Source organism: Eschscholzia californica, unplaced genomic scaffold (assembly GCF_041429995.1).
Source record: "Eschscholzia californica isolate CP2 unplaced genomic scaffold, dmEscCali1.0.p SCAF_1, whole genome shotgun sequence".
Lineage (NCBI taxonomy): Eukaryota > Viridiplantae > Streptophyta > Magnoliopsida > Ranunculales > Papaveraceae > Eschscholzia > Eschscholzia californica.
This window is the reverse complement of record NW_028238198.1, coordinates 19,397,816-19,415,742: the sequence shown is the minus strand read 5'-3', so window position 1 is coordinate 19,415,742 and position 17,927 is coordinate 19,397,816. Positions and strand designations below refer to the sequence as shown.

The window sequence follows — 17,927 nt, the reverse complement described above, 5'->3', positions numbered from 1 at the left end:
ACAAAAAGAAAATGGCTTATAATATTCCTGCAAAGCCCTATTATCATAGGCCTACACCTGTAGACCTTCAATTAGAACAACATGATGAATTCATGACTGTTCAATTTGATGGAAAATCCATTAATGAATGGAATATAGATAGCATGTCAGAATACCAAATGCAAACGGTATTGCACTACATGACTATGTATGCAACTGCTTGTAAAGCACATGGTAATTCTGATCAAAATATTGCCAAAGCCTTAATTCAAGGATTTACTGGTCAATTAAAAGGATGGTGGGATTTCTACCTTCCTGAAGAAGCCAAAATACATATTTCACAGGCTGTTAAAACAGAAGTTAGAGACAATCAGGCTGTACAAGTTACAGATTGTGTCAATACACTTCTGTATACAATAGCAAAATATTTTATTGGCACTACATCGTTGCTTATTGATAGATCTCAAGAGCAACTGATGAATTTAAAATGTCAGAACTTATCTCAGTTCAAATGGTATAAAGACGTATTCTTTTCAAAAGTCTTCACCAGACATGATAGTCAAAATGATTTTTGGAAAGAGAAGTTCTTATCAGGACTACCCCATTTCTTTGCGGAAAAAATACGCAATCGTATTAAGCAAAGACACAATGGAATTATTCCTTATTCCGAATACACTTATGGGGATTTATCCTCAGAAGTGGTTGCTGAAGGCATTAATTTATGCAATGAAATAAAATTGCATAGACAAATCCAAAAAGAGAAAGTCCTTGGCAAAAGAATTATAGGGGACTTTTGTGAGCAAATTGGCTTACCACCTATTGGAACCTCTATCGAAAATAGAGGGAAAAGGACCAATAAGGTCTATGCCAAGCAGAAGTATTTTCCCAAACAGAAAAAGAAAAAAATTTTTAAAGGAAAGAAAAGGAAGTCTGAACCTGAGAATAATTCTCGGCAAAAGACTATCCCTGTCTGCTGGAAATGCCAGAAACCTGGCCACTACGCTAATAAGTGTAGAATGAAAAAGAAAATCAATAGCCTGAATATTGATGAAGGCCTTAAGAGGTCACTTGAAAAATTACTTCTTAATGAAGAAGGAAAAAATTTTAAAGTAGCCGCTATTGCAGAAGACAATCCTGAGGAAGAATCATCTTCAGAGGGATCTGATGATCAAATAGAAGAATCTGAGGATGACTCTTGCGAAGGAAATTGTGATTACTACAAAGCTTTATGTCAGGCAAATGGTCTATTTCCTTTAACAAAAGAGGATAATTTCATCCTTGACCTTATTGATCAACTTTCTGATCCCATTGCTAAAAGACAAATGCTTCAAAAGTATTTGGAAGATTACAATGGAAAGAAAGGTGACAAAAGGTTAAAATTTGAAGAGCCAGAGACTTATAGTCTAAAAGAAATTTTACAAAGAGCTAAAACTTCAATTTCAAAAGAAGAAACTCCTGGAGAATCTTCTCGCATTAATGAATTACTGCATGAAGTCAAAGTTCTCAAAAGAGAAATTAATACTCTTAAATCTAGAGTAACTTCTCTTGAAATTAAAAAGGATAAATCTATTCTTTCTGAGTCTGATTCTGATCATGAGTCAGATGAAGAAGAATGGTATTCCTTAAAGGAAAAATTAGATACTTTAACATCTGTTAAAGATAAATCTTCAAAAGACGAAGGATCTTTGAAGGATGAATCTTTAACATATGTTAATATGTTAGACAGGGTTATTACCCATAAATGGCATATTAAAATTAAAATCATTGTTCATAAAGAATATACTCTCTCTGCAATTGCCATGGTAGACTCTGGAGCAGATTTAAACTGTATCAATGAAGGATTGATACCCTCCAGATATTTTTCAAAAACTACTGAAATTTTAAATGCTGCAGATGGTAGAAAAATGCTTGTAAATTACAAGCTACAAAATACTGCAGTTTGCAATAATGGAATTTGTTTAGAAATGCCATTTATAATGGTAAAGAATCTTTCTCATGATGTTATTTTGGGAACATATGTTACAGGGTTTTTTGTACCTACGAATGAAAAACAACTGGGTTGTATTAGACTGAAAAATATTTGTTCTTTAACTAGTACATACAAATTTTTACGAAATAAGTGATCCTATCGTTTTTTAATATCTACAGGTTGCAGATTCCATATTTAGTGGGAATGAAGTTTATTTATTAATGGTATAAATATTATAAGGGATATGCTAGAGTGCCCAGTTTTTAGCCCATTAAATTGCCCAACTGATGTGGAATCACTAAAAGACAAGGGTTTTTCAAAGTTTGACTACGGTGGGGACCGCTTTTATTTCTAAATAAGGAAAGTTGGGCATTTTAATGGGCAAAATTGCTGGGCACTCTATCATTTCCCATATTATAATAAAATTATATTAATCTATGATAATGAGTAATTTTATATGGGTTCTAGGCTTTATAAGTGCTTCCAAGCCCCTCGCACCACAGTTTTTTTTTTTTTTTTTTTTCGATGAGACCCTCACACCACAATACAATTGTGAGGTATTTGTTATAAATGATATAACCAAGTCATTTGATGTACTATTGTATATGGTGTAGTATATTCATGTAATCATGTAATTTAATTAAAAGAATTGAGAACAATCTAATGTATTCAGAATTTATTACAAATCGCATTTGATACAACTAATTGCAAAAACAATAACATTATTTGGCCGACAAGATAAATTGTGTACATGACGTCAACATATTCGAATTGTTCGACACAATTTTTATCGGGTCAAATATCATTTTCCATGTAGGATTGTTTTTTTATATTACCAAAGCTTAGTAAGTGAAGCTCTAATATCTTTTAAATGGAGTAAAGAATAAATATTGGGGGTGGAGATTAGTAAGGACGAAAGGTATGTCCAAATTGATCACCATCCACCAAATTAAGAAGTGAAGACCAAGTTGGAATAGGGACTCTTTCAACAAAAAGAAAAGTTGGAATAGGGACAAACCCTAATCCCTAACCCACCCAAAGAGGAGACCTCTCTCTCTCTTACTTTGGTGGTGGGGGCCTGTTTGGAATTAGGATCCCTACTCAGGTTGGTAACCAGTATGTTCTAACTCTTTTTCTTTGTTGCAAGCCAATATGTTCTAAACTTCTAACTTGATTCCAAGGTATTCACTATATATTCATGATAAAATTATGATGTTGCCTCTCCTTTGAAGATCCTTTTTCACTAAATTCAAAACAAATAGTGTGTTGGATTTAGTATAAAATTGTTGTTCTTATACCACCATAATGTACGAAGAAATTCTTATATATTTTATCAATAAAATGAAGACGATAAATCGGGTCCATCATTCCTATTATTTTATACCTTTATCATTTGTTTTAACTACACGTGAATAAACATTACAATATCATTATATTTAGTGCCATTATATTTTGTAGCACTAGACTAGCATAATTTTTTGTAGAGACCCAAGTTGAATATTGACCAATTATTCTACTAGAATATCTATTATTGACATTCTTTGTTTTATAGGGGTTAGAAAGTTTATATGAGCCTAAAAATACCATTATAGAATTAGACTCACCTAACATGGAGTTTAAGAGGTTGAAATTAAAGACATTTTTCATGGAGTTTGTCTCAATAGATGTCCCTATACTATACTTGTCAATGAGATGGGATCTGTCAACTACCATTGTTTAGTTATTTGTTGATTTATTTATTTATTTACGTATTTATTATTTAATTAAATATAAGGCATGACAATGAGATTCAATAATAAAATAAAGAGATTCATCTTCTTTTTCTAGGTAAGATGTCTCCTGTGAAAATACTTTTTTTTTTAGGTAAAAGTTGGATCACTACATAAAACCCCCTCCAACTTGATGGAAATCTTGACATTTAGTCATTTACCATACAAATATAAAGTTGAATAATGACTAATATCAAAGAACTCATTAAAAAGAATAGTATATTCTCTTTCTCACTCAAGTCTCTATCTTTTTTTTTTGTTGAAAGAAGTCTCTATTCTCTCTCACAACAAAAAAAATATAGAAAATTCCACTTGCATTGATAGTGATAAGAAAATACATATAGAAAGATTAGATAATTACATAAATTAGGTAATGTTTATTGTATAATACTCGACGATAAAGAACTAACGTAATCTTCCATTATCTGTGATACGTCTAGGAAGAGTCATTCGGTTTTATTTGTTAATAATTGTAACGCACTACTAAAAAGAACAAAAAGAAGTGATTTATTTTTAATACTATGTGATTGATGTACTGTGCACGTGCCAACACACATGTGAGAACAAGATGTTTATTTGAGCTTTCTAATTGCCTCATTAAGCTTATGACTTGTTCAACAAAAAAAAAGCTTATGACTTATCAATGAAATCAAAAGACACATAAGGTGAAAATATGATCTAAAGGGTCATTTTTACTTTGAAAAATAATTTCTTTGAATTGGAATTAAATATTTATTTGTTTTTCTAGTTTGGCTATTAGTGAGAGGCGGTGTTGTCAAATGATTTCGCGAATGCAGATCATTAAGTACAATGATTTTGACATATACAATCGTCACGATGTTGTTTTTATCTTGCAACCACAAATTTATATATTTTTTGGAATCAGAATTGGTCTATTAACAAATAATTACAACGATAGCAAAATAAGAATTCCTATTGTAACCAAAGGGATTATATAATTGGATTATTGAGAGAGAACTTGATAAGGTCAATTTTGGTTAAATATGTATATGGTAACTTTTATGTTAAAGTGGCTTTATTTTTGCTGCAATAAAACTTCGACCACTAGATACTATTTATGGTAGTTCAACAAAAAAAGATACTAATTATGGTCAAAACTCACAAAGTCATCAACTTTTTTTTTTTTTTTTTAGAAAAGTCATCAACTATTTAACTTTTAGAAATCAGAGATTTTGCATATAATAAAAAATTGTTCATGATCTTGTCTTCCATTTCTATGAAGAAGTGAATAGTAGTCTTTTGATTTTTTTTTTTTTTTGTAATATATTTTTCCTTTCCTGATATGTGATTTACCACACGTTAGCGAAAAAAGATCAACCCGCCCGTAGGGCAGGGGTAGGAACCTCGTACATATTATGTTAGGTGCACAAAAATGCACATTCCACCAAAAGGATCCCTCCTGAAGGGGAATCTATAATTTAAGTGATTACTGATAATCACTAATTATTATTCCTGGTAATCACTTTTTAGTTTTTTTCGCACACATAAGTTGCCTCAGGGTGGTTGACCCTAGTCGTCGGGTACCTAAAACAGGCTTTATGATAAAACACCGCATTTGGGGGACTAATTACACAACTTAAGAGCAAGTCCAATGAGTCCCGGTCCCAGGGCCCTTAATTCACCTTTTCATTCAAATTTAAGGGTCCGGGCTCAGACCCTCAAAATCGACTCCAATGGGGAGCGGTCCCAGGGCCCTTAAATTTGAAGTTTCTTTAAGTTTTTTTTATTCAAGTTTTTTAAATTTAAGTTTTTTTATTCAAGTTTTTTAAGTTTAAGTTTTTTTGTTTAAGTTTTTTTATTTAAGTTTTTAAATTAATGAGTTTTTTTTATTTATTTTTATTTTATTTTTACAAAAAAAAAAAGGAAAAAAAAATAATCCCACCGTTGGATCACCGTTGGATGTGATCCAACGGTGGGATTTGATCCCCAAGGTGACCGTTGGGGATCCCCAACGGTCCCTTGGGAATCAAAGGGCCGGCCCCTAATAAGGGGCCGCCCCTTATTTGGTTCCGCCCTCCGCCCGGGACCGGCGGGACTCCAATGGGGAGGATGGGGTGTCCCGGGCCCTTAATTTGAATTAAGGGCCCGGGACTCCTCCCCATTGGATTTGCTCTAAGTGGTGCAAGTAAATTTTTATTATTTAGTGGTTTTGAGTCTGTTGATCCCTGCTAGTGTAGGTACCTAAGAGAAACCTCAACAAAAAAAAAAAAAGGTACCACAGAGAAATCTAGCGAGCTCGAATTAGACCTATCAACAGATGTCCATATTCGAACACGGGGTATGTACACATCTCAATGCTACTAGTTGTTCAAGAAGAACATCAATTACCTAATCAATATCAAAACTTGAGCCATTTCTCTCATCTTCTCAGGTTTTTAGCCTCACCTATTTACAGAGAAACTCAGGCCTTAATCTAGAAGTAGTAGTTGGAGTCCTTGTAATTAACAGGATCTTTGCATAGCACCGACCGGACTTCCATTATCGATCTGGGTGGCTCCACATCTTTCTCCTCTAGTGAATTTCCAAGTAACTGTTGCATCTGGGAGGCAAATATGTCGTCCAACATCTGCAAAAATCAAAAATAATCTAATCAAAATGTGCAAGTCACAAACAAATTCACATTTTTTAACCAAAATCGGGTAGATACTGGGCTTTTCATACACTCTCCATGAAGGCCCAGGCCAGAACAGAGCAGGCCTTATAAAAGCCAACACGCTTGGCGGCACGTTACAACCTCTCAGGCCTTTATAAAGGCCCAAGCTAAACATGCTAGACTGCCAGGCCCAGGCTAGACTCGGCAGTCCAGCCTTGTCCGGTTCAGGGCCAGTGACGGACCTAGGCCAGCCAAATTTACATGCGACATAAGAAAAGCTCAAGGATAAAGGAACAAATAAACTAATACTCACAGCAACTGCAAATCTTGCACCTTTATACCAGGATCGGTTCTCTTTACTATTTTCCAACAAACTTAGCACATCCTGGAACAAAGTAAAAGGGCATATTAATGATATGATTATACTTCTAGTAATATAAGGAGTAATCTATTTGGGTAACGGTTTAACTAACTTTTCCCATCCGATCCCAAAATCTTCGACAGATGACTAAAAACAAACGAGTCTCAAAGACAGTATGAAGATGATCTATAGTTTTAGCAAGTTGGTCCTTTAATGGTTGCATTCTACTTCGAACATCTGATTCTACCACCGTTTCTTTCGAATCTTGAATAATCGTTTTTAACTTTGTCATGTTGTGGACCTTCGTCTGTGCATAAGAAGAAACAAGAACTTGTCAAATTCATAGCACAATATCCGTCCCGGAATTAAAGAAACTCGATTATATAATTATACCCACATTTTCTACAAGTTTCTCCACGATAGCCTGCATGTAATTTCGGAACTTAGCTCTAAGCATTACTGTTATTTCACTGAGGCGCTCTCCCGGGACTGAATTTCCCTGATCAGGTAAACAAGAACCCCATGACTTCAACTGGTTCACTATCCTGGGCCGGAGCACATCAAGCATCCTCTTGATGGAGTTTAAGAGAACACCAAGCTGAAACGAGTTGTTTGTCGATGTTAGCCCAAAGAAAGAATAGTCCCACATGAAAAAGAGAAGTCTCATGACCAAAGATATTATTCCTAAGGTCTCTTTACTCATTTCCAATTGGTTTGCCCACACGTCATATGACCAGCAGCCACAGGGTTTCATGTCACCCAACAAAAAGAACGTGCTAGGCTCAAAGAATGCCACGTGAGAGAGGGCACCTGAGAAAAGTCCACGTGGACAAGGAATCACATGACCAACACTACAATAACGAAAGTCTCTCCACTCATTGCCATTTTTTTGTCTGACTCTTTTTAATGGATGATTTGGCTCGATTTAGATCCATTTGAGTCAGAGAAGCCAAATTAAGACAACGAAAGAAAAACAAGCAACAGTTTGATAGAACAACTAACTTCTTCCGGAACGGTGTAAAGAGCTACATAGTGCCTGGCAAGTATTTGGACATATTTAAGACCAAATTTCTTCGATGCCAAATTGTCTTTCAGAGGTGCTAAAACTTCTGCGCACTGCTTTTCCAACACCTCCACCAAGGCCTTCTCAACGTCGGCAACGGCCTAATATGTACAACAGAATAAATAAATAAATAAATCAAAAATCCTTAGCGAGTTTGCTAAGCCGAGGTAGAAAATTGTGAACTAAACATACATAATACACTTCTGGGACTTACGTTTTCTAGAGCAAAAGTATACTCAGCCCAGCGGCAAATGATGACCTCATATTCACTTAACGTTTCTTTTAGTTGATCATACATTTCATCCACAAGTGGAGTGGTAGAATGTCGTGTCCTAACTCCTGACCACTTGATCTGCAAGTCAATTGTTTCATTTAGTTCTTAAGTTCATACATTTAGAGGAAATAACTACGGCAAATAATTCAACATTATGAAATCAGAAACAAATAGTTCATTTCCTACCTTATCTAACTTGCAGGATTCGAGCAGGGAAAGACGTTTATCTCGTATCCATAAAATGATGTACGAATGGAACAACTCTTTTGCATCGATGCCTCCTTTGACGGGACTGAAATTTTTTTGCTAGAAAGTCAGGTAGGCTAATTAGGGTACCGTGTGAAAGATGTGAGTCTTGAAAAAATAATTACTTGATTTTCCAGCTTGCGAGGTCCATCTGCAAATCAGAGGTAGCAATTACAAGCTCTGTTACGGGCTGAGATGGGCTTGTGGGTGGGCATGCAACAAGGAATGCACGCAACCTAGTACAGAGGCCCAAACTGTATATGGCTGAATATATCTTTGGAAGATCTATGAAGCTGCAAAATATGATCTGGATTGTTCACACATTGAAGTAATAAAAGAACAGGAAGCTGCAGTAAAGATCATGGGTTGTCCCGGAGCAAGGCCTATGCCCTGTGACAGGCCCTGCCGAGGCGGTCCGGGGTTACTAACCCCCCTCGAACGCCACGACCCTTTTCTAAACAGGTCGTGCTGTGTAAATTGGGCAATCAAACGAGCTTGTCTAGGGGGGCTAAAGTTGCCATCCCCCAGCATCTCGACCGCCATAACCTTTTTTGATATGGGTCGTCCAGTGGAAATGGGGTAGAACGGGTTGTTTCCGGCTGACATGGCCTACAGTGAAAATGTATTGTGGGCTCAACCTGGAAAAATAATAAAAATGTTACCTGGGTAGTAAATGTTGATTGTGGATCTCTATATCGGTAAGAACTTCATTTCTAATATTCAAACAAAGAGACCTCATCTTCTGGTAAGCAGTAGAAAAGGTCAGAGCATCCATTACTGATCCTTCACAGTTGATAGAAACGAACTCGTCGGTCTCAGCCAAGTGCCTCCGTGATCTTTTTTTTGCTGCAACCTTGATGAAATCATCAGTTTTGTTAGCGTGAACAAACAAATAATTGGAACTAACCCGAGTTAGGAAAAAATTGAGCCTCGGATCTTACCTGGAAATAACTGCATAGTTTCATCTGTGCCTCAGAAGATAATATATCATGGAAAAGAGTATATAGTATTATAGCAGGTGCCAAAGCAGGAGCTAGAGATCCAGTTGCGGGCCTAAAAATGTCCAGCAATCCTGATGGCGATGATTCATCTAATGACTTGTAATTCTCAAAAACAAGAGCGAGAATGTGCTTTATTCGATCCTCAACTTCTGCCAATATGCGGTTCTGATCATATAAACCCCCAGAGATATATAAATTTATGAGAACTGGAGAAAACAACTTATACATGAAATGAAATACAATATACAACTAGAATTGTCACTTGAGAAAACATTATCATACTATCTGAAAGAAAGAAACATACTTCTTGATGGCTTAGTGTACCCTTATTGTGGCCTTCGATTATTACGGGTAGTAGCAAATCGAGCACGAGGTTGAGACAATCAGCCGTTGGTGTAGCCACATCCATGACATAAGAAAGGTATCTGCCAATATTATAAGTTCAAAGCGTCTTAAAAAAGAATAAAAGAAATAAAAAATTAGCTCCTCCAACTTGAAATTACATACCTTAACTTTGTGTATGCGTCTGAAACCCCGTAGTAGTTCGCAAATTCGGTCAGTAACCACTTCCAATGGCCATATAATAACAAATTTCTTTGCTGAAAATGCTGAACTTTCATTGCAACTTCTAAGACAAGGTCATAGGTCACAGTTTCTGCAACAGAACCATACTACGAACAATAAGAAATGAATAAGTGTTTCTGGGAGACCAGGGTCGAATCCTACTATTTGAAAGTATATAGATTATACGTAGTGTATTAGCCAATTAAAATAAACAGATAACTGTTACATTGATATGTTTCAGGATATAGTTATTCGTATGATTAGACACCAAAGTCTACTATGGCCGATCAAGAACGATATAAATAAAAAAGGTGGGCCACCAAAATAAAAATTTAAAAAGAAAATCGTCTTAGAGCCTCAATGGATCTGTGACAAACGACCGAATAGCAAGTGGTGCTTTCTCCAGCTGGGTGATTCCCGCCGAAAAGCGAGATCGGGCAGAGGAGTCTAACTAATGAGGAGCCACTGTGGGTTGGCGGGGAACCGACACCATATAATTATATATGGTTATATTACATCTTATATTATAGTATATAGGCTATTTGATATGCATTGTACATAGTAAATTAGTCAAGTAAATAAACAGATATACGCTATGTTAGATACAGTTATTTAAATGACAACACACCTAAGTTTAAACTAGGAAGGGTGTGTGCCTAAATGAAAAATAGAGCCTTTTTAAAGCTCGTGACCCCTTTAGGTAGAGTACTTCCAAAAGAAATCTAGTAGGGAACCCTAAGTTTTACCCTATAGTATAGGATGGATTTTTACCTTAAGATGACCATTTTCTTCTGCACTAGTACAATAGTTTACGTTGAGTTTTATTCTGCCAACAAGTTCATGCTCTGGCTCATGGTAAATAGACCACCACCGTACCTTGTCACCCTGAAATCTGACTTAAATGTAAGCCCTGATATAGTATTATGCCTTAACAATCATGAAGATACCAATTGAATATGTATCATTACCAGTTCTTCGGCAATAGTGGCCACCTGAGCAAGCGCATGACCACAATACTTTCCCTTCGAGTCCTGAACTTCAACAATTAAATCGTCTCCTAGACTATCAGGGAAGCTATTTCACACAAAGAAATATGTTAGTAAAATAGCACCAAGGAGAAAATACATGGATAAGAAATTTGGTAGTTTGTCATACAATATATGTGTTTCGTCGGATCCCGGTTGCATTTTAACTACATCATCGTCTTTCGCACTTTTCAACCTCAAAAGGCAAGTGTGTGTCTCTGATAAAATTTACCAAACCGCTCTTAGTTCATAATCCATAAAGTAAAAGACGAGTTTTTGGAAAAACAAATACCTTGAACTACTTCATATGATGATGAACTCAGAGTTGTCACGCCATTTTTTACAAGTTTTGATACCTGCTTTAGATATCGACCGCTGGCATTAATATAAGCCACGCTCTTTTCCGAAAAAGAACTGTTGGCAGGTATTTGGTGTTGAAGACGAACTTTACAAATTTCTCGCCATCCGGAAAAAAGTTTGGACTTTATATTGGATAAACGATATTGAAAGCTCTCCATATGAAGGGATGAAAAGCTGCATCTTGTGGGTGGGTCTAATCCAATCCTCACTTTACGAACTGAAGAATGACCAGAGAAATAGACACACTGTATAATTCCAAGCAAAATACTTTTGTAGTTCATGAAATTAGATGCCAAAAGCGAAAATGTGACAGTACCTTGAACCTTCATCTTGCCAATAGTAGTCTTAGGTTTAGGTGTTGATCCCCCGCCCGCAATATCTGATGAACGTTTGGTAAACAATTCTTCTTCTGATTGTAGCAATACGTGTTGTAAACTATGTTACAAGCATAAAGTCAGTATGAACAAGGACCCATGTTGTAATTTCAAATGTATATCAAATTCCTTGTAATATTAAGCATATTTTGTTCAAAAACTTGGAGATCCAACTACAAGGAGACAGGTAGTCTGAGACAACATTGCTCTGCCAATCCATGGGCAACCATGAAGTTACAAAGGTTGTAACCTTCAAGCACATCTAGTTTAGGATTTTTTTCAATGTATAACCTTCAAGCACATCTAGTTTAAGATTACAGTTAACAATATCTATACTAGGAAACATAGAAATTTTGTAAGGTTTTGAAGTTCACAATAATCCAATCCTCGCCGAAAATCAGCCCTTTCTTCATCCCCATGTCATACTCCAGTATTCTAGTAGAAATTCTCTAGGAAATATGATCTAGCTTCATTTTCTCTCCAAGTTATCTATAGTTTCTTGCTTCATTTTCGGTTACCATATTCATCTAGTTTACATCAATGATACAATCAGAAAACTAAGACAAATCAACCTGCAGTGTCAACTACCATAATGCAGAGAGAACTCACCAAAATGCAGTTCTTAATAATGCACATTCATTATCAAGAAAGACGGATGCTTCTGTACAACCATTGGCCCATGCGTGGAGACAAAGCCGAACACATGCATCATATGAGAGCACAGCATGCCACGGTCCTAGTGCACTGCGTTACCAAGTTATCAGAATAGCTAATGAAATGATAAAAAAAAAATCATGGATGTACCTTGTTAAATTTACCTTGCATGAAAAGTGGGAAGTCGGGCCGGTAATGAAGTCGAAGAAACAGCAGCTCCTGCACCAACATTAGTCCTGTATAGCATAATAAAGACAACCATTTGCTCAAATTCAAAAGAAAAACATAGCTGCTTAAGTGTTAAAACTTAGAATGTTTGACAACAACTTACCGACCTTATAGACTGACCGTCAAACCAGTCCCCAGTAGTATCCTGTGAGGCAACTCCGAAAACCAGATCCGAGTATCGACCTTGGTCCTTTCTAATCAAGAAAGCATCTGAATCTGCAGCCAATGGTGATCTAGATTCTCGATCTTCCTCCCCTCCTTGTTGAGTATCACCAAGCGGAGGTGCACTAGGAACTTCATCATCAAAAATTTTATTTTGTGAACAATTTACATTGAAATCCTAGGAACATCAAAACAAAGCAAGCATCAATGTATGACATCCGATAGTATTGGAACAGTACAGAAAAGATTAGCAGGGCCTACGATAGCCCCACATCACTTGCGAGAGCATCGGAGCCTGGGCTATAGGCAAGTGCTCAAGCTTAGTAAGTCTCGATTCTCGAGGTCTCTTGAGTGGGTTTTTGAGTTTCGCCAGGAAAAAAACCCTGTGCCCAAACTAAAAAAAAAATGAATCAAGAATGGAGATTGAAGAAACTCACCTTTTCAGTAAATCTCTCAAGATTAACTTGTGAAAGAACACTTGAAGAGTAACCCTCAGAATGAGTACCTCTTTGATTCACACTTATACTATTGCTACCAACTTGAGTAGACACAAATTCAGAGTTTGAAACAGAATCAGACCACTCATCATCTTCTCTAATTTCATTCTTCTGAAATGGGTTTCCTCCATTTTCCCATCTACACTTCTCCTGACCAAAAATTTCAATATCAGAATCGGATGATACATCCATGTCTGACCCCGATTCATAACCACAACCCAAGCTTTCACCAATACCCTTACCACCATTACCCATTTTAGAAACAGAATCGATTCTAATTTGTTGGTTTGAATTCAAAATTGGGATTTCCCTCTGATTTCAAGAAAATTGAAGCAAGTAAAAGAAAACCCAAGTTCAGAATTTGCAGAAGAATCAAGAAAATTATACAAATTTCAAATTTGATTGATTGAATAAGAAGATGAAGATTACCTCTTTGACCCATTTGACAGAATTTGTATCAAGACCTTCAATAAACATTTCTTTGTTTACTTCTCTGAAATGAGAAAATCACCAAAAATGGAAAAACTTGAGAAAAACAGTTTTTTTTCTTTTTGGATTTATTTAATAGTGAAAATGAAGAGAGAAGAGGGTATCATAAACTTCACATTTCCCCATACCCAAACCCTTCTTCTTCTTCTTGATTCCTTCTTCGATTTTCTCCCTCTAGAAATTCACTATCTCTCTAAACCTGAGCTCTTTTTCCACTTGCTGGTTTCTTCTTCTCTCTATCAAGAATCAAGAATCAAGAAAAGAGAAAAAAAAAACGTTTTTTAATTTCTTAATTGAATGAAAGTGAAGATCTTTACGTACTAGGAAGGAAAAAGTATGAATAAAATATTCTCCGAAAGTTAAGGGCACGTCAGTCGTAACGGGTATTCCCTGCCGTGGCGTAAAATCCGGTTTTTTCATTGTGGCGGCCCAATATAGAAATCGTGGGACCGCTAAATTATACAGTTCGGTCACGTTTTATCGTGGTATTTGACTTTTTTCGAAGTCAACTGGCACGTTCTTCTTTAAGAATTTTTGTAAACTATCTTCGGGCCCGGTCCATGGTCCATATAACGTTTTATGGGCTCAGTCCGTTCCGCCAAACGTCGTCTGAGTCCAGCCAACTTATTTTAAGTAAACTTTCAACTTACAAGCGAATCTGCTCGTTGGACACTCTGTCGAGAAATTGAAACGACCCAACATAGTTCAACACATGTAAAGCGTTTGTGACCATTTATCCAACAATTTATCCAACAAGTCATGTTTAAGGTAGTAGTCGTCAAGGGAGAGAGTTGCCCAAGGAGCCCTTCAGACGAGCCCACAAATTGTCTTAGTCAGTTTCGACTCAGTATATGGCACTACACATCCTTGACAAGGCAACTTGAAACTTTGGATTGTTTCTATAATCTTGGCCTCATGTCTGATCAAGTAGGACTCAAACACTAAGCTATGCGATTTTATTGTAGAACTACTTTAGGCGACAAATGGACGACTCAAACATGTCTCTCCCTGAAGTATTCGATCATCCTTCACCTCGAATATTTTAGCCTAATGGATGTCACGCGATCAAAGGCACCTATGAGTCCCAAGGTGGATATAAATACGAGGAGACTATCTTCTTCAAGAACATCAAATATTCTGAAGAACTTTTTAGATCTAAGCTACTTTTGCACTTGTATCAAGTTTAACTAACTGTACTCAATGCATCACCTCTCATAATTTGGGATTCTCTCATCTACTCGACTTCCCGACCTACTTAAAGACTACTCTGGCTAGCTACCTTGTAGAGGCGACGCTCGTATCATTTTAGGAGTCGATCTATATTCTGGCAGTACAATACGGTGATACTCTTAACATTACGGTTGTTCTTTTTCTCCTTCTTCTAAGCGTGCTAACTTGACCATCAGAGTTTTTGGGCGGCACCACTCCGGTGTACCGTGTTATTTTCTACCGTCTCTTACATCAATTTTGTCACTTATACGGCGCTACCTTCGCGACGTTTTTGTACCACCTTTAGCAACGTTTTATGTTGCAATAATGTGAATGAGTTTGCCAACGCTTTAAGAGCCTCGCGAACATTCTTACCCTTATTTATATCTACTGATGACACCTTATCTATGCTGCCGTTGAACTCCCAGTAAAAATTTATAGAGAGAGAGAATGATTTGGGACGAGTGGTACGAAGAAGAAGAAGAAGAAGAAGGTGAAACAGAGAAAGACAATCATGTTGATTTCGACTTCCTTTCAATTCTATCCAACCCCAAGGTTTGTTTTTTCTACCTCTTCATTTCTTTCTCTTGTCTGGGTTGTGATTTGTTTTTTCAACTTACCTTCTCTTTTTACCTACTATTCACACATATTATAGGGTTACTATGAAGGGAAGGAAGGGTAGATTGAAACCATGGTTTCACCTCCTTCTCTCACTCGTCTCTTGTGTTTACAGATTATAATACTGTTTTGAATTTCTAAACGAGCTGAAAGTTTCAATTTTGAAGGAAATAAAATTTTGGGGTTTTTCGAATTCTCTGAATGAAATTAGGGTTTATTTGTCCCTGTTGATACTTGGGTTGTTTTCTGTAGGATGTGTTTGATATGACAACTCACAAGCATTGGGGGTTTATTCCTCTTCCATCTATAATTCGTTTAGCAAGATTAGTAGATTCTAATAAGTAATCATATAAAAGGGACTATTAGCAATTTAGCATTATCCCACATTGTAAGGGCGTTAGATTTTACAAAGTCGATAAGCCTTCCTTGAAAGGCGGTTTTTGAGGAGAGTTATGCCCCTTGGGCTCTAACATGGTATCGCGTCTTGTGTCTCAGGCATGGTCAGCACTTTCTAACCTTAGCCCTGCGTGGAGGGGAATGCCGGGCGAGTCCAGCTTTGGCATTGAGGGGAGATATTAGCACTATCCCACATTGTCTAGGGCTCTAGGCATTAGAGTTTGCAGAGTCGACAAGCCTTGGCAATCCTTTCCTCACAAGCCGGTTTTCTAGGAGAGTTGGGCCCAATGGGGTCTAACAAGGGCATCTGAATACCTGATGACTTATGGCATGCTGAGAATTTGAAATTTGTAGAGTATTATATATATATATATATATATATATATATATATATATATATATATATATATATATATATATATATATATATATATATATATATACACTCATTTCCATACAGAAAGAAGATTAATTTTTGGTTACTTTTTCAGTATTAGCTAGTCCTTGTTTCTCTTTCTCGTAATTAGTAATGTTGTTTAGTCAGAAATAACTCGGGTTTGTTAGACAAATAGGAGTTTCGTTTTACATTTCTAGGTTGACCCATCTCTAGTAAGATTTATCTAGTTCAAATAGTTCGAATAACTAACGGTGTGAAATACTCGTGCAGGATTACTACAAAATATTAGAAGTAGACTATGATGCTTCGGAAGACACAATCAGATCCAACTATATCCGTCTTGCACTGGTCCGTATTCTAAACTTATAGTTCAAATAGTTCTCTTAGGCATCACTTCCTTGACTCACTTCCGAGGTATAGTTTCTTCGATATTGTTCAAGGCTTGGCTTATAATGTGATAAATCATCGTTTACATTTGGTGGTACCAGAACTATGAATTACCCAATTAAGACCTGTTATTATAACTATGTTTTTGTAATACTAGGCCCACTTGTATGTTAGCTTATAATTAAAGTCTTTTTCATGGTTTATTATATGCTTATAAGCAGAAATGGCATCCCGATAAGCGAAAAGATCAGGATGGTGCAACTTCAAGATTTCAAGAGATTAACGAGGCTTACACAGGTCCGCATTTTTTCTAGTATCCCGACTCTCGCCTGCCATTGTCGAATATAGTAACACATTGACCTACTTTGGCTGATTGACTTCTGAGTCACTTGACTCACAGATCTGGCCTGACTGAGCTAGTCTCGAGCCCAAGTACTTAGGTACTAAATCTCCTCTTTAATATAATAATTTAAGATGCAGAATAAAACCTAGTAGGATCGTATGATTTTAACAGGCATACTTGTACCTTCATATATAGAGGTTATACGGGCGATGCCAACCCCTTGGAACGTCCAGTACTCCAGTCCATTACGATTCGTCCGGGGCCGGCTGTGGCGTTGCACGGCCCGTTCGTAAACACTTGTCATATCTGACTTGGTACGGTTGTGTCACAGTTCTAAGTGATCCTAGCAAAAGGAGTGAATATGACAGGAAAGGGATGTTGTACGTATACGATTGTAATATCATCGTGAGTAGATACTTCCCACCTCTTCAAGTTTTATGGATACAGATCTCTTTATAAGCTTATTCAGTGTTGATCATAACTTATCCATTGATCCTTTTATTTTATTTTTTGCAGGAATACCTAAACAGACATAAGGGTTTGATCTTAACGTGCAATGGTCTCGGGAGCAAACACTCCATATGGTAAGCGTAGATATAAGTGCAAAGAGACCCTGGCGGTAGATGGCGGACGGGTCCTTCGGGCTTTCTTGTAGATCCAGCAAGAGCTATAGAGTTCCATATAGTGAAGAGAGTAAACTTTAGAACGTAGTAGGGATGAAATGTTGCTTCTATTTACCTACCCTTTAATGGGAAAGAAAAACTAACTCAACTCATGTATAAAAGATAAAGAAGAGTGTCAAATGTTCTTATCATCGTTTTGTGTTCGAAACAGTTCTAAATCTGAATTCGTATGTGAAATTTTCTTATGTTATGTTACTATAGTTAGTCACAAGAAGACTTCAGACTTATTTTGGGATCTGGACTACATAATTTTGTAACCAAACCC

General features: G+C 36.6%; 2 protein-coding genes across 3 annotated transcripts; one reads left to right on the top strand and one right to left on the bottom strand.

The window, feature by feature from the left end:
- Positions 1–5,951: 5,951 nt before the first annotated feature.
- Positions 5,952–13,936, bottom strand: LOC147564909 (uncharacterized). The gene is made up of 23 exons (XM_086651146.1): positions 13,758–13,936; positions 13,570–13,633; positions 13,081–13,452; positions 12,589–12,821; positions 12,418–12,489; positions 12,209–12,343; positions 11,542–11,660; positions 11,158–11,442; positions 10,996–11,083; positions 10,809–10,914; positions 10,612–10,725; positions 9,784–9,947; positions 9,581–9,701; positions 9,217–9,441; positions 8,938–9,128; positions 8,401–8,568; positions 8,216–8,321; positions 7,970–8,107; positions 7,695–7,856; positions 7,090–7,290; positions 6,805–6,999; positions 6,645–6,716; positions 5,952–6,304 (listed from the first exon to the last, which is right to left on the bottom strand). Exons 2-23 carry the CDS (start codon positions 13,615–13,617, stop codon positions 6,152–6,154), a joined length of 3,468 nt encoding a protein of 1,155 aa, XP_086507272.1. The 5' UTR covers positions 13,618–13,633; positions 13,758–13,936; the 3' UTR covers positions 5,952–6,151.
- A 1,311-nt stretch (positions 13,937–15,247) lies between these two features.
- On the top strand, positions 15,248–17,845 carry LOC147564908 (Chaperone DnaJ-domain superfamily protein). Of its 2 annotated transcripts, none has more exons than XM_086651202.1 (5): positions 15,248–15,393; positions 16,520–16,597; positions 16,858–16,933; positions 17,311–17,384; positions 17,496–17,845. In XM_086651202.1, the coding sequence occupies exons 1-5, from the start codon at positions 15,289–15,291 to the stop codon at positions 17,565–17,567; spliced, it is 405 nt and encodes a 134-aa protein (XP_086507328.1). In that variant the 5' UTR covers positions 15,248–15,288; the 3' UTR covers positions 17,568–17,845. The 2 variants fall into 2 exon arrangements, 1 of the variants encoding a protein (XP_086507328.1); XR_015228446.1 differs by having other exon boundaries at positions 15,250–15,393; positions 17,175–17,384.
- Positions 17,846–17,927: the final 82 nt, after the last annotated feature.

Bases quoted from the DNA above. Each gene is read 5' to 3' on its own strand.
- LOC147564909 (XM_086651146.1), bottom strand. From the start codon at position 13,617: ATGTTTATTGAAGGTCTTGATACAAATTCTGTCAAATGGGTCAAAGAG. The intron at 10,726-10,808 runs GTAATGATACAT...GTCAGATTTCAG, and splicing joins CCACTATTGCCGAAGAACTG to GGTGACAAGGTACGGTGGTG. The intron at 9,948-10,611 runs GTAAAAATCCAT...TATTGTTCGTAG, and splicing joins AAGAAAATGGTCATCTTAAG to TATGGTTCTGTTGCAGAAAC.
- LOC147564908 (XM_086651202.1), top strand. From the start codon at position 15,289: ATGATTTGGGACGAGTGGTACGAAGAAGAAGAAGAAGAAGAAGGTGAA. The intron at 15,394-16,519 runs GTTTGTTTTTTC...ATACTCGTGCAG, and splicing joins CAATTCTATCCAACCCCAAG to GATTACTACAAAATATTAGA. The intron at 17,385-17,495 runs GTGAGTAGATAC...TATTTTTTGCAG, and splicing joins TATACGATTGTAATATCATC to GAATACCTAAACAGACATAA.